The 17432-nt window shown below is 41.2% G+C and overlaps 1 protein-coding gene across 2 annotated transcripts in view; it reads left to right on the top strand.

The window, feature by feature from the left end:
- Nucleotides 1-17432, top strand: part of TMEM117 (transmembrane protein 117) — a 456251-nt gene that overhangs the window by 306633 nt on the left and 132186 nt on the right. For both annotated transcript variants that reach the window (XM_073573233.1, XM_073573232.1), the window contains one exon: nt 7915-8012. In XM_073573233.1, the coding sequence (XP_073429334.1) occupies nt 7915-8012 (98 nt within the window). The remainder of the gene's footprint in view (nt 1-7914; nt 8013-17432) is intronic.

Raw genomic sequence — 17432 nt, forward strand, 5'->3', positions numbered from 1 at the left:
GAAAACGTCATCTTGTCCCGCAAAAAACAAGCTGCCATACAGCATCAGCAGCAAGAAAATAAAAAAGTTATAGCTCGCAAAATAAAGTGATGCAAAAATAATTATTTTTTATATAAAATTGTTTTTATTGTATAAAAGCGACAAAACATGAAAAAAAGATATAAATGAGGTATCGCTGTAATCGTACTGACCCGAAGAATAAAACCGCTTTATCAATTTTACCACATGCGGAACAGTGTAAGCGCCCCCCCAAAAGAAATTCATGAAATACTGTTTTTTGTTTATTTTGCATCCCAAAAATCAGAATAAAAAGCGATCAAAAAATGTCACATGCCTGAAAATGGTACCAATAAAAACGTCAACTCGCCCAGCAAAAAATAAGACCTCACATGACTCTGTGGGTCAAAATATGAAAAAATTATAGCTCTCAAAATGTGGTGATGCAAAAACTATTTTCTGCGATAAAAAGCGTATTTTAGCATGTGACAGCTGCCAAACATAAAAACCTGCTATAAATAGTAAATCAAACCTCACTTTATCACCCCCTTAGTTAGGGAAAAATAATAAAATGAAAAAAAAAGTATTTATTTCCATTTTCCCGCTAGGGCTAGGGTTAGGGGTGTGTTGGGGTTAGGGTTGGAGTTAGAATTTTGGGGTTTCCACTGTTCAGGCACGTCAGGGGCTCTCCAAATGCGACATGGCATCTGATCTCAATTCCCACCAATTCTGTGTTGAAAAAGTCAAACAGTGCTTCTTCTCTTCCAAGCTCTGCCATGTGCTCAAACAGTGGTTTACCTCCACATTTGGGGTATCAGCATACTCAGGACAAATTGCACAACAACTTTTGGGGTACAATTTCTCCTGTTACCCTTGGGAAAATAAAAAATTGGGGGCAAAAATATCATTTTTGTGAAAAATATGATTTTTTTTATTTCTATGGCTCTATGTTATAAACTTCTGTGTAGCACTTGTGGGTTCAAAGTGCTCACCACACAACTAGATAAGTTCCTTGGGGGGTCTAGTTTCCAAAATGGGGTCACTTGGGGAGGGGTTTCCACTGTTTAGGCACATCAGAGGCTCTCCAAATGCGACATGACACCTGCAGACCATTTCATCACTACTTCACTTTCGAGCCCCAACATTTGCCCATACAGTAGTTTTATCCCACATATAGGGTATCAGTTTACTCAAGACAAATTGGACAACAACTTTTGGGGTCCAATTTCTCCTTTTACTCTTGGGAAAATAAAAAAATTGGGGACTAAATGATCATGTTTGTGGAAAAAATATAATTTTTTTATTTTCATGCCCAGGCATTCTAAACTTCAGTTCCTTGGGGGGTCTAGTTTAAAAAATGCGGTCACTTGTGGGGGGTTTCCACTGTATAGGCACATCAGGGGCTCTCCAAATGCGACATGGCACCCGATAACAATTCTATCCAATTTTGCATTGAACAAGTCAAACTGCGCTCATTCCCTTCCAAGCTGTGCCATGCGCCCAAACAGTGGTCCCTAAAAAAAAAAAATGGTGTTGTAAAAATGAGAAATCGCTGGTCAACTTTTAACCCTTATAACTTCCTAACAAAAAAAAAGTAAACATGTGGGAAATGTTACTGATTAAGTATTTTGTGTGCCATATCTGTGATTTAAGAGCATAAAAATTCAAAGTTGGAAAATTGCAAAATTTTCTAAATTTTCGCCAAATTTCCATTTTTTTCACAAATAAACGCAAGTTATATCATTGAAATGTTACCACTAACATAAAATACAAAGTGTCGTGAGAAAACAGTATCAGAATCACCAGGATCCATGGAAGCATTCCAGAGTTATTATCTCATAAAGGGACAGTGGTCAGATTTGTAAAAATTGGCCCAGTCATTAAGGTGCAAACCACCCTTGGGGGTAAAGGGGTTAAAGGAAATCTGTCAACAGGATTTTGCTGGGTAATCTGAGGACAGCATAATGTAGGGTCTGAGACATTCATTTTAGCAATGTGTTACTTATTAACAATCCCCAAGAAGGCTGAACCAAAAAAGCTCATCCATAATTAATACCCCAAAACAAAAATGGACCAAAGAGCAAATTAAAGAAAGATGATATTTAACCCCTTACCTACAATTGATGTAATATTCCGTCCATGTGACCATGGACCTAATTACCATGGACGGAATATTACGTCATCGCGATCAGCGGCGCCCACGTGGTGAGCGCCGCTGATCGCGGCCGAGTGTCAGCTAATTATCATAGCTGACACCCGGCACAATGTGTCAGGGGCGGTCACGGACCGCCCCCGACACGTTAACCCCTTGCACACCGCGATCAAACGCGATCGCGGTGTACAGGTGGTTAAAGGGAAGCATCGGCAGGGAGGGGGCTCCCTCCGTGCTTCCCTGAGCCCCCCACGGCAGCGCAATGTGCAGCGCTGCTGCGGGGGGCTCTTTCCCTACAGGCCCCCGGATCCAAGATGGCGACGGGGGCCTGCAGGGAGCTGACTTCCTCACTGCCTGCAAAGCGCAGGCATGAGGAAGTCTGCAGCAGTGCCTGTGACAGATCGCTGATCTGTCACAGTGATCTGTGATGTGACAGATCAGCGATCTGTCACAGGACAGTGATGTCCCACCTGGGACAAGGTAATAAAGTAAAAAAAAAAAAAAAAAAGTGTTATAAATAATTAAAAAAAAAATCGCTAAATAAATTAGTAAAAAAAAAAAATATTCCCCAATAAATCCATTTTTTCAAAATAAAAAAAACCAAAAACAATAAAAGTACACATATTTGGTATCGCCGCGTCCGTAATGACCTGCCCTATAAAACTGTCCCATTAGTTAACCCCTTTAGCGAACCCCTTAAAAAATAAAAATAAAAAACGAAGCAAAAAATAATGATTTATTATACCACCGAACAAAAAGTGCAATAACGCGCGATCAAAAAGACGCATATAAATATGCATGGTACCGCTGAAAACGTCATCTTGTCCCGCAAAAAACGAGCCACGATACAGCATCATCCGCAAAAAAATAAAAAAGTTATAGCTCGCAGAATAAAGCGATAAAAAAATAATTATTTTTTATATAAAATTGTTTTCATTGCAAAAAACCGACAAAACATAAAAAAACGACCTAAATGAGGTATCGCTGTAACCGTACTGACCCGAAGAATAAAAATGCGTTATCAATTTTACCGCACGCGGAACGGTGTAAACGCACCCCCCAAAAGAAATTCATGAAACGCTGGTTTTTGTTCATTCTGCGTCCCAAAAATCGGAATAAAAAGCGATCAAAAAATGTCACGTGCCCGAAAATTGTGCCAATAAAAACGTCAACTCATCCCACAAAAAATAAGACCTCACATGACTCGGTGGGTCAAAATACGGAAAAATTATAGCTCACAATATGTGGTGATGCAAAAACTATTTTTACAATAAAAAGTGTCTTTTAGCGTGCGACAGCCGCCAAACATAAAAACCGCCATAAATCGTAAATCAAACCCCCCGTTATCACCCCCTTAGTTAGGGAAAAATAATAAAACTAAAAGAAAATGTATTTATTTCCATTTTCCCGCTAGGGTTAGGGTAGGGTTAGGGTTAGGGCTAGGGTTAGGGTTAGGGCTAGGGTTAGGGCTAGGGTTAGGGTTAGGGCTAGGGTTAGGGCTAGGGCTCAGATTAGGGTTAGGGGTGTGTTGAGGTTAGGGTTGGAGTTATAATTGGGGGTTTCCACTGTTTGGGCACATCAGGTGCTCTCCAAAGGCAACATGGCGTCTGATCTCAATTCCAGCCAATTCTGCGTTGAAAAAGTCAAATGGTGCGCCTTCCCTTCCAAGCTCTGCCATGTGCCCAAACAGTGTTTTACCCCCACATGTAGGGTATCAGCCTACTCAGGACAAATTACAAAACAACTTTTGGGGTCCAATTTCTCCTGTTACCCTTAGGAAAATAAAAAATTGGGGGCAAAAATATAATTTTGCGGAAAAAAATGTTTTTTTTATTTTCACGCCCAGGCGTTATAAACTTCTGTGAAGCACTTGGGGGTTCAAAGTGCTCTCCACACATCTAGATAAGCTCCGTGGGGGGTCTAGTTTCCAAAATGGGGTCACTTGTGGGGAGTTTCAATAATTTAGGTACATCAGGGGCTCTCCAAACGCACATGACACCCGCATACCAATCCATCAAAGTATGCATTCCAAAACGTCACTACTTCCCTTCCGATCCCCGACGTGTGCCCATACAGTAGTTTTCTCCCACATATGAGGTATCAGCGTACTCAGGACAAATTGGACAACAACTTTTGGGGTCCAATTTCTCCTGTTACCCTTGGGAAAATAAAAAAAATGGGGACTAAAAGATGATGTTTGTTGAAAAAATACGATATTTTTATTTTCACGCCCGGTCGTTATAAACTTCTGTGAAGCACTGGGGGGTTCAAAGTGCTCACCACACATCTAGATAAGTTCCTTAGGGGGTCTAGTTTCCAAAATGGGGTCACTTGTGGGGGGTTTCCACTGTTTAGGTACATCAGGGGCTCTCCAAACGCACATGACACCCGCAGACCAATCCATCAAAGTCTGCATTCCAAAACGTCACTACTTCCCTTCTGAGCCCCGACGTGTGCCCATACAGTAGTTTTCTCCCACATATGAGGTATCAGCGTACTCAGGACAAATTGGACAACAACTTTTGGGGTCCAATTTCTCCTGTTACCCTTGGGAAAATAAAAAAATGGGGACTAAAAGATCATGTTTGTCGAAAAAATACGATTTTTTTATTTTCACGCCCGGACATTATAAACTTCAGTGAAGCACTGGGGGGTTCAAAGTGCTCACCACACATCTAGATAAGTTCCTTGGGGGGTCTAGTTTCCAAAATGGTGTCATTTGTGGGGGGTTTCTACTGTTTTGGTACATCAGGGGCTTTCCTAACGCGACATGGTGTCCGATCTCAATTCCAGCCAAAAACGTCAAATGGCGCTGCTTCCCTTCCGAGCTCTGCCATGCGCCCAAATAGTGGTTTACACCCACATGTGGGGTATCAGCGTACTCAGGATAAATTGCACAATATCTTTTAGGGTCCTGTTACTTTTGGAAAAATAAGAATTGAGGGTGAAAAGATCATTTTTGTGGAAAAAATATGATTTTTTAATTGTACTGCTGTACGTTATAAACTTCTGTGAAGCCCTTGGGGGTTCAAAGTTCTCACCACACATCTAGATAAGTTCCTTGGGGGGTCTAGATTCCAAAATGGTGTCATTTGTGGGGGGTTTCCACTGTTTTGGTACATCAGGGGTTTTCCAATCGCGACATGGTGTCCGATCTCAATTCCAGCCAAAAACATCAAATGGCGCTGCTTCCCTTCCGAACTCTGCCATGCGCCCAAATAGTGGTTTACCCCCACATGTGGGGTATCAGCGTACTCAGGACAAATGGCACAATAACTTTTAGGGTCCTGTTACCCTTGGGAAAATAAAAATTGGGGGTGAAAAGATTTTTGTGGAAAAAATATGATCTTTTAATTGTACCGCTGTATGTTATAAACTTCTGTGAAGCCCTTGTGGGTTCCAAGTTCTCACCACATATCTAGATAAGTTCCTTGGGGGGTCTAGTTTCCAAAATGGGGTCACTTGGGGGGTTTCCACTGTTTAGGTACATCAGGGGCTCTCCAAACGCGACATGGCGTCCGATCTGAATTCCAGCCAATTTTGCATTGAAAAAGTCAAACGGCGCTCCTTCCCTACTGAGGTCTGCCATGCACCGAAACAGTGGTTCCCCCCCACATATCAGGTATCAGCGTACTCAGGACAAATTGCACAATAACTTTTGCAGTCCAATTTCTCCTGTTACCCTTGGTAAAATAAAGAAAATTGAACCTGAAGTATTTTTTTTGTGAAAAAAAGTTAAATGTTCATTTTTTTTTTAATATTCAAAAAATTCCTGTGACGCACCTAAAGGGTTAATAAACTTCTTGAATGTGGTTTTAAGCACCTTAAGGGGTGCAGTTTTTAGAATGGTGTCACTTTTGGGTATTTTCTATCATATAGACCCCTCAAAGTGGCTTCAAATGTGAAGTGGTCCCTAAAAATGAAATGGTGTTGCAAAAATGAGAAATCGCTGGTCAATTTTTAACCCTTATAATTTCCTAACAAAAAAAAATTTTGGTTCCAAAATTGTGCTGATGTAAAGTAAACATGTGGGAAATGTTATGTATTAAGTTTTTTGTGTGCCGTATTGCTGTGATTTAAGGGCATAAAAATTCAAAGTTGGAAAATTGCGAAATTTTCAAAATTTTCCCAAATTTCCATTTTTTTCACAAATAAACGCAAGTTATTTGAATGCAATTTTACCACTAACATGAAGTACAATATGTCACGAGAAAACAATGTCAGAATCACCGGGATCCATGAAAGCGTTCCAGAGTTATGACCTCATAAAGGTACAGTGGTCAGAATTGTAAAAATTGGCCCGGGAGTTAACGTGCAAACCACCCTTGGTAGTGAAGGGGTTAAAATTTATTCATACAAAATAAATAAATATTGATAAATAAAACATTTTTTTATTAGAAACCATAAAAGCAAGGGAATAAACGACACCTAGATACCACATCCAAGCCAGCTGGTATATTTAACCATAAATTTGATCACAACACAGTATATAGACCCATAAAGAAAATCTTGAAGGCAGAGATGAAAACAGGTGGGCAAGGGAGAAGCCCAAATTATTGAAGCCAATAGGTACATATAAGGAACCATAACAATCTCTTCTCATTAAAGATTAAGATAATATTTATATAAAGTGTAAATGCTGTAAACGTGATCAAAAAACAAACCTACTGAGAAAAACCTTAATATATAAGAAAAACAAATGAGGGAGAGGTTCCTAAATAAACATATATACACTCATAAATCCACTGCCTAATATGGAGCAATGAGAAATTGGAAACGGTCTTAGGAGCGCGGGGAAGAGACTCAGACAAGAGATGGGGTTAAACCACAACGCGTTTCGACGGAGAATCCATCTTCATCAGGTGGAAGTTTCCACCTGATGAAGATGGATCCTCCGTCGAAACTCATGTGCCGTATGTCTGTGATTTAAGGGCGTAAAAATTCAAAGTTGGAAAATTGCGAAATTTTCAAAATTTTCGCCAAATGTCCATTTTTTTCACAAATAAACGCAAGTTATTTGAATTAAATTTTACCACTATCATGAAGTACAATATGTCACGAGAAAACAATGTCAGAATCACCGGGATCCATAGAAGCGTTCCAGAGTTATGACCTCATAAAGGGACAGTGGTCAGAATTGTAAAAATTGGCCCGGTCATGAACGTGCAAACCACCCTTGGGGGTAAAGGGGTTAATTATAAGTCTGTGCTGGAGATTTGACCTCTGTATTGCATCTAATAAAGAGATGATCTTATCATGTGAACATGTCTCTATATAAAATAAAGATGTGCTGTACAGTATGTTACTGATGTTGGCTGTAAAAATATGCGAAACACACACCATACCATAACTATTTATATTTTTTAATGAAATTGGCGATGAAGATTCCAGTTTTAGACTATCCTTACCTTATGTATGCAGATAGCAGGGTGGGTGAAGTATATGCTAATTTTATTATTATTAATATTATTATTCCTACTACATAATGGGAAAAGATCTTGGAGATGGGAATACCTATTTAATTTCTCAACTGTTTTTCCCATCTTCACGTTCAACACATGGACTGTACTGCCATGGCTGACAGAGGAGGAAAATAACAAAGATAGACAGTAATTCTGTGACACATAGAAACAAAGGTTGGGTTCATTGGTGTAACTAGAGCTTCATGTTAAATCTTTGAATATATCAATTTATTTTTTGGTTTATTAAATTGAACTGTAAATCTAAGAAAAAAAATACTATAACATTGTATTTTTATTCTACAGGTGACTGATATGATGCTTCAGGACAATCAGTACCCTGATTGGGGTAAATCTGCAAGAGCCTTTTGGAGAAGGGGAAATATACGTATAATCCTGTTTTGGTGAGAAAATTTGAAGTATAAAATTATTTAAGGAAGAAGTAATTTGTTTAGTCATTTGGGCTGAAATCATATAGGATAGGTCATCATGATCTTTCTTATGTGTAAGGGTGGATTTACACCTCCTGGTTTGCGGCATGAAATGAACCCCAATCTAGTACTTGTTTGCTGTTGTTTAATATCCAGTTTAGTAGAATATATAATCACTGCACTCATAGAGGTTGAAGGGGTTTGCTTCAAGTGAATCGTTTATTATAGGTGAACTGACAGGCAAAAATTAACGTTTCGGCCAGTTAATGGCCACCTTTGAAAATATCTCTCTAGTTTACAATACAAGCGATCAATGGAGACGGTTGATGTAGAAATAGACAGAAAATTCCACAATAGGAGGAATGGTGTATAGGGGTCAAAAGGTGACGCCACACTGGTTGTATGTGATTTTTGAATGAGGTAATTCTTAAATTGATAAGGTTGTGCATCCAACCTAAATTGTGTCATGGAAACAGCTAGATGGCGCTGTAGTAGAAGCAGACATCAGTGGCTGTTATGGGGGTGCTGGCATGTATTAAAGGGAGGGTGCCATCCAAAAAATTTTTTTTCAGCAATTGAAAAAATGTAAAGAATTAATGTTTACATTTTCTTAAAAAATATTATCATTTGTTTTTAATTTTGCAAAATATGGAAAATAATTTTAAAAAGTTTGGCATTTCCACTTGTTAACACTAGGGGGAGCAGCTACTGAAATCTGGCTCAAAAACCTATGACATCTAGGAACACAGTGAGCAGCCATTTTGATGGGGCCTGCAAAGTTACTGACTGTCTTTGCATGTACAGTCTGGATCAGAACGGCCATCAATCAGCCTGATCCAGACTTTGCAGGCAAAGACCCCATTCCCCTCCTCAGATCCTGTCCTGGCGATGTGTGAAAGCGAGGCGACAGGCGCAGTCCGGGGTGACGCTGGGAAGCAGGATGGGGGAAATTTAGCCATACAGTAATGATAAAAATGAGACCCCTCTCTACCGCTGCCTCACCAGCCCTCCCCTGACTGCACCTATTACCCCTGACCCGTGAGCAGGTGCTCAGCCAGAACCACCCTAGAATGGGTCCCCTTTTAGCAGATAATACTGCCATAGTGTTCTCACATAATACCGCCATATACTTCACACATAATGCCGCCATATAGTTCATACCACCATGTAGATCACACATAAAACCAGCAGGGTGACAGCAGCACAGAGTATTTCAGGAGAGCAGTATCACACGGGATAGGATTAGATACACGGCTCAGCAGGCAGCATCACACAGGAGAGGATTAGATACACGGCTCAGCAGTCAGTATCACACAGGATAGGATTAGATGCACGGCTCAGCAGACAGCATCACACAGGAGAGGATTAGATACACGGCTCAGCAGTCAGTATCACACAGGGGAGGATTAGATACACGGCTCAGCAGTCTGTATGACACAGTGGAATATTAGATACACGGCTCAGCAGACAGTATCACACAGGAGAGGATTAGATACACGGCTCAGCAGTCAGTATCACACAGGATAGGGTTAGATACATGGCTCAGCAGTCAGTATCACACAGGATAGGATTAGATGCACGGCTCAGCAGTCAGTATGACACAGGGGAGGATTAGATACACGGCTCAGCAGACAGTATCACACAGGAGAGGATTAGATACACAGCTCAGCAGTCAGTATCACACAGGATAGGGTTAGATACATGGCTCAGCAGTCAGTATCACACAGGAGAGGATTAGATACACGACTCAGCAGTCAATATCACACAGGATAGGATTAGATGCACGGCTCAGCAGTCAGTATCACAGGATAAGATTAGATACACGGCTCAGCAGTCAGTATCACACAGGATAGGATTAGATGCACGGCTCAGCAGACAGTATCACACATGAGAGGATTACATACACGGCTCAGCAGTCAGCATCACACAGGATAGGATTAGATGCATGGCTCAGCAGACAGTATCACACAGGAGAGGATTAGATACACGGCTCAGCAGTCAGTATCACACAGGGGAGGATTAGATACACGGCTCAGCAGTCAGTATGACACAGGGGAGGATTAGATACACGGCTCAGCAGACAGTATCACACAGGAGAGGATTAGATACATGGCTCAGCAGTCAGTATCACACAGGATAGGATTAGATACACGGCTCAGCAGACAGTATCACACAGGAGAGGATTAGATACATGGCTCAGCAGTCAGTATCACACAGGATAGGATTAGATACACGGCTCAGCAGACAGTATCACACAGGAGAGGATTAGATACACAGCTCAGCAGACAGTTTCACACAGGATAGGATTAGATACACGGCTCAGCAGTCAGTATCACACAGGAGAGGATTAGATACACGGCTTACAGATATGCCCACACTGGTGAAACTTCCAGCCCCCCCATACACTAGACTATGGGCTGTATAAGTCACTGTCCTCCTCAGACAGCCATAAAAGCTGTCATAAAAGGGAAGGTGTCAGATTACCGGAGATCACTGGGGCTGTGAGTGAGGAGGCGGAGACAGAGCAGAAGAACACAGTAGAGCAGGAAGCACAGAGCCGAGCCTGGAGTAGCAGGACAGAGGAGCATAGAGGAAAGTCACTCGCACTCACCACTCTCCATCCTCCGGCTCCAGTGAGCGCTTCTCTCCTCTGCTGACCACCTTCTCCATATCTTCAGCCTCTCCTCACAACACAGGACCCGTTATGCCACAAGTGGTCCTGTGATAGAGGGTAAGTGGAGCTCAGTAGATAGCACTGGGCTACAGTAAAATGGCGCCCAGCCACACCTACAGCAGTGAATGGTGCAGCCCACAGGGGCGTGCCCAGTTCACTGCTAATGAGGTTGCAATGTGGGGTTGGGAGCCGACCACAGTCTCCTATGTCCAGGGACAGCCATATTTGCAGACTGTATGAGTCCTCCACAGATCTGCAAATCAAGATGGCAGCGCCCAGTGGCAACATTAAAACATTATTACAAACAAACCATAAATCCTGGTTAGTACAACATTTGCTGAAACAACATGTTTTGTTACTTACTATTTTTTTGCAAATTATATAAAATTGCGGCACCTTCCCTTTAAGCCAGGTTCAGATAATCTCCCACGCTTAGATACTTAATGTGCCAGCGTCTCCCACTCGTCCACTAACGCCGGTTTCTGCAAAAACCACACAAGACAGCGTTTTCAGGACAAAGTAAAAACAGAGTAAATAGTCCATAGAGTATAATGGGTTCACCTGCTCAGGTTAGTGGCCACCTCTTGAGTTCTTTAGCAAACACAAGCAATTCTACACTTAATGAGACAACTGGTCTCTTTTTTATCTGCCGTACAACGCCCTGGGGTGGCAATATGTGCACAGCCAGTCCCACCCATCTCTCTGACTGCTCATAACAACTCCGACCCTGGACACGCCCTATTAACTGTCTCAGTAGTATAAGTGCTGGAGCCTGCTTACATCACTGAGGCTATCAGCCTTGATGATACATATCTCCCCTTGAGGACCTGTACAGCGGTCATCTTACAGCTGACAATGTTCTTGGCAGCACAAATTCTGTTTATACACGATGATATGCTGCCAAAAGTAATGATTTTTAAGTCAGCTTAAAAGTATTCTTACCTTGCAGTAATGCGCTTTCACTATAATTGGGCAGTATAAATCAGTTAAAGGGTTCCTGAATCTTGAAATCTCTCTAAATTAATTTTGTAATTACCTTCATCTGCTACTCTTATTATTATCTTATCAGGTTGCATAGAATGGTCATTTCTATTTCTCAAGCAGATGTAGCAGGCCTGGATTTGTCAGTCAGTTGTGTCTTTGGTGTATCGTGATAATTTGAACAACTATGATGAAATATGTTGGTATACTTAAACTCCAATAACTTCTAAAGAACAACACATCTGAATTCTGAATTTCAAATACCTTATGTTTTTCGAACTATTCTCACCCTGGATGTGATTATATTTTGATCTGAACATCTATCTACTTTTCTTGGTGCTTTATCTACATTTGATGCTGGAAAAGGATTTGACACATTGGGCATTTGTTTGATTGGTATTTCTTGGACTAACAAAACAAGTGGATCTTCTGAATTAGTGGCTGCAGAGGTGACTCTTCAAAGGTTCCAGTGTGTCTATGACATTAGATTAGTGTCAACATTGGACCATTAACAAGACTATTTCTTTGGCAACATGGGAGTCTTGTAGAGGTGCAACATAAAGCTCGAGTTTTTATATGTGACAGCTGGACCTTTAAGCCCCCTCTTAGGCTCTAGAGCAACAGTTATTGTACCTGTTCACAATTTAGGACTTAGCCTGATTTTAGGACTTAAAATCAGAATTTTCTTATATTTATATAGATTTCGAGTCTTTTTATTGTTGCTAGGTAACCGCACACATACAATCAATGTGCAGAAATTCTTCTCTTCTGTTTGTTATGGAAAATTCTCAACACGGTAATTGGATTTGTAATGAGCGAGTGTATTATTCCTGTCAATTTCATCCTAAACTAAACCCTTGTGGAATAGTTTATATTGTAGGCATACTTTTAATGAGCTTTATTGACTTGGAAACATAAAAAGATATTTCCTTTGTGCCAAGTGTCAAGTGTTTCGGTTTGGGTCAAAACTCACATTCTGCAGCCAAGCTCAGACAATAATTATTTCTGTAAAAGATGGCTATTAATATTTTTATAAATGCAGATTTGTGGTGATTTGTCAGAGAGCCATGCAACATTTTGACTTATTGAAGCTGTACAAAGTATACCTGCTAATGTTGAAGTATTGTTCTTTGCTTTACATGAGCACTTGACCTCACCTAGCCCCTACCCTGCCTTCTAGGTGTAACAATTAAACAGATATGTTATTCATTCAAGCACTAATCCTGGCTTTATTTCGGGAAGTGTGATCGGTCAGAGTGTCCTAGTTACAGCGGGTAACGAGCTACTCATATCTATGGTAGCAGGTCTAGAATGTGTAGGAATATTCTAATTGACCCCATACACATTAGAAGAAAAATGGCTGAAATTTCTGATTCCAACCATTGTATATGATCATTGGTCAGGCCTCAATTCAACTGATACCTGACTGCCAAACGGTTGTTATCGTTCAAAACACAGATCTGCCATGTTGGACTTTTTGACAGTGAAAAGCATTGGCTGCATAATAGGCCAAAAACATCTAACATGGCCAACGCAGTCTGACGTGTTTATTTTTTCATCAACAAACAACTGTTCATCTGACGAATGAATGATCATTCATCAGCCCATTTTTATTTAATGCAAATGGCTACCTTGAAATTTGTGTGGGGCTGTGCCGTATATTTCAGAAAACAGTTGGGAGCCGCGAACAGTTGATTTTTAGAAAATTATTTTACAAAAATGAACAATAGTGCCCCTAATGCCAATCTTGAGGACCCAAATTTCTATCAAACTTAGATATGAACCTTCAGAGTTTCCGTCTTATAAAGTGGGACCCCACAACATTCTCTCACCCTCATAAGTAGCAAATCATGAAATTTGAATGTTATCTCAAGAGTTAAAGAAAAAAGTGCTGCCGATTTATGTACACAGAAGATACCGATCGGTAACAGCTATAATTGTGTTCAAATAACAGAAAAACTGACGGCACATCAAGAACTAGTCTGAATAGGTACATACCAAAAACAGCTTACATATCAAAATGAGAAAAATGCTTGCACTCATTGCATTAAGACATGTCACTATGAACAAATTCAGCCATTCTAAGCTGAATTTGTTCATATTGACATGTCTTAATGCAATTGAGTGCAACCATTTTTCTCATTTAGCTATAACTGTGTTGTCAGATCCTTGCATGCACAGTTGTAGACACCCGCCCTCTGCTGCCTCCCTCACTGACAAAATGCAAGATCTTCTGCTTTCAACGAAAACTTCGTTGGCACGTTATGTCCACAGAGATGACTGGTCGGTAAAATCTCTATATACAGTATAATGCTGTGTGCATAATGTGGCAATGCTGTTTTAGTTAAAGGGTGTCTGTCAGCACAAAATAACTGTTCAAACCAAATACAGGCACTCAGTACTAGGCATTTTTTGTCCTGAAACATACAGTATATATTTTAGTGAGCGGTTTGTTAAAGTTCTAAAGTGCTTTCTGTTAAAGTCTTCTAAAAGTTTTTTTTATAAAATCTGTTAAGAAATGAATGAAAAATTAGCATTTTATAAGATTTAAAAACACTTAGAAACCACTCATTAAGACAGACACCCAGGCATCTTTGTGGCATTTTTGTATCCTTCTCATTGATTTTTTTTTTTTTAAAGTATTAAGCAGCCTCATAAGTGGGAAGCTCCTGAAGAATGGTCCACTCAATCCCGAGGTTTCTGAAAACCTGATACTAATTAAAATTGATTAAAAAAACTGAACATATGATCAGCAAGGTGTTTCTTCAATAAAAAAATAAAGCATATTTTGAGCAAATTTTCTTGTTTTTTTTGGTGTAGACCTGCTCCAAAAAATCTTCAAAAATATACTTTAAGAGATACCTCACATATTTCAAATATCTTTTATGCTGAATGCCTTTATGTTCTGCCGCTCGCTCCTCTCTCACACCACAGCATTCTTGACAATAGAGACAATATAATAAGCAGGGCATGCAAACAGGGTCAGACTGGCCCTCTGGGGAAACCGAGGATTCTCCGGTGGGCCCAGGCACTTACAACTGCTGGCATACAGGGCCGGCAGATGCTTAGGGCCCATGCTGCTCCAGAGGCCCCCAGCCAGTGGCATGTCGATAATAGTGACACACCCAGCTTCTATGGAGCCTGTGAGTCACAGGAGGCCGACCGGTGCCAGCGGAGCAACAGCTGGACACAGGAGCCTGTCCCCACTGCTAAAGAGAAATTAATATTTACACGCCATGGGGGCGTGGAGAAAAGTGAATATTCATTTCACTTTAATTGCGGGCAGTATTAGCCACAGGCTGAGGCTAACACTGCCCGCAGGGGTGGACATACCGGGTGTAAAGCCGGTGCGGCTGCATCGGGGCCCCAGCGGTGGGCCCCTGCAGGGCGGCTAACACTGAGGGCAATCGGCGGGCAGGGAGTGTGTGGGTGAGTGGTGCGGTGCTGTGTGTCATTCTGTCTGCTTGCGTGCGTGAGTGTGTATATGGTGCTGAGTTGTGTGTATGTTTGTGGTGCTGTGTGTGTGAGAGTCGCGCTGTGTATGTGTGTATTGGAGATGGCAATGATGGGGGTGGTGGGGGAGCATGTTGGTGGTGGTGGAAAGGACGATGGGGGTGGAGAGGGAGGAGGCAATTATGGAGGTGATGGAATGGGCAATGATGCGGTGGTGGGGAGAAGGCAATGATGGCTGTGGTGGAGAGGACAATGATGGTTGTGGGGGGAAGCAATGATGGAGGTGTTGGAACTGGCAATGATGGAGGTGGTGGGGGAGAAGGCAATGATGGAGTAGATGGAGAGGGCAATGATGGTAGTGGTGGGGGAGAAGGCAATGATAGAGATGGTGGAAAGGGCAAGGATGGGGTTGGTGGGGGAGAAGGCAATGATGGGGTGGTGGGGAAGAAGGCAGTGATGGGGTGGTGGGGAAGAAGGCAATGATGGTTGTGGTGGAAAGGACAATGATAGTAGTGGTGGAAAGGACAGTGATGGTGGGGAAGGAGGCAATGATGGAGGTGGTGGAATGGACAATGATGGGAGTGGTGGGGGAGAAAGCAATGATGGAGGTGACGAAAAGGGCAATGATAGAGATGGTTGGTGAGAAGGCAATGATGGAAGTGGTGATGAGGACAATGATGGAGGTGGAGGGAGGCTGCACTATACCCTATGAGGGGGGCTGCATTATACTATATAAGGGGGCTGCATTATACCCTATGAGGGGGCTGCATTATACTATATGAGGGAGGCTACATTATACTTCATGAGGGGGCTGCATTATACTTTATGAGGGGGTATATTATATTCTGTGGGGGCCTGCATTATGTTCTGTGGGGGATGCATTATTCTCTCAGGGCTACATTATGTAATGGGGGTTACATTAAACTATATGAGGGAGACTGCATTATGCCCTATAAGGGGGTACAGTATATCTTATGAGGGGTTGCATTATACCTTATGAGGGAGCTGCATTATACTCTGAGGGGGCTACATTATATTCTGTGGAGGGGCTTTATTATACTATAGGAGGGGGGCTGCATTATACCCTATGAGGGTGCTACATTATATTCTATGGGAGGCTGTATTATACCTTATGAGGGGTTGCAATATATTTTGTGAAGGGCTGCATTATATTCTATGAGGGGGCTGCCTTCTATTCTATAAGGAGGCTATATTATATTCTATGAGGGGTGTTACATTATATTCTATGAGGGGGGCTGCATTATATTTCATGAGAGAGGCTACATTATATTCTATGAGGGGGACTACTTTATATTTTATGAGCGGGCTACCCCAACTCCTGCTACATAATTAACCCCTTTACCCCCAATGGTGGTTTGCATGTTAATGACCAGGCCAATTTTTACAATTCTGACCACTGTCCCTTTATGAGGTAATAACTCTGGAATGCTTCCATGGATCCCGGTGATTCTGACATTATTTTCTCGTGACATATTTTAACTTCATGATAGTGGTAAAAATTTCTTTGATACGACTTGCGTTTTTTTGGGAAAAAAATGGAAATTTGGCAAAAAGTTTGAAAATTTTACAACTTTGAATTTTCATGCTCTTAAATCAGATATGTCACACAAAATACTTAATAATTAACATTTCCCACATATTTACTTTACATCAGCACAATTTTGAACCAATATTTTTTTTGTTAGGAAGTTAGAAGGGTTAAAATTTAAACAGTGATTTCTCATTTTTACAACACAATTTTTTTTTTAGGGACCATATCACATTTGAAGTCACTTTGTGCAGTCTATGATAGAAAATATCCAAAAGTGACACCATTGTAAAAACTTCAACCCTGATGGTGCTCAAAACCCAACATTCAAGAAGATTATTAACACTTCAGGTGCTTCACAGGAATTTTTGGAATATTTAAAAAAAATGAACATTTAACTTTTGTTCACAAAAAAAATTACTTCAGATCCAATTTTTTTTTATTTTACCAAGGGTAACAGGAGAATTTGGATGCCAAAAGCTGTTGTACACAATTTGTCCTGAGTACGCTGATACCCCATATATGCAGGTAAACCACTGTTTGGGCGCATGGCAGAGCTCTGAAGGGAAGGAGCGCCGTTTGACTTTTCAATGCAAAATTGTCTGGAATTTGGATCGGATGCCATGTTGCATTTGGAGAGCCCCTGATGTGCCTAGACAGTGGAAACCCCACAAGTGACACCATTTTGGAAACTAGACCTCCTAAGGAACTTATTTAGATGTGTGGTGAACACTTT

This window comes from Dendrobates tinctorius, unplaced genomic scaffold (genome assembly GCF_039654945.1).
Source record: "Dendrobates tinctorius isolate UK_male_01 unplaced genomic scaffold, ASM3965494v1 ptg000035l, whole genome shotgun sequence".
In the NCBI taxonomy this organism is placed as follows: Eukaryota; Metazoa; Chordata; class Amphibia; order Anura; family Dendrobatidae; genus Dendrobates; species Dendrobates tinctorius.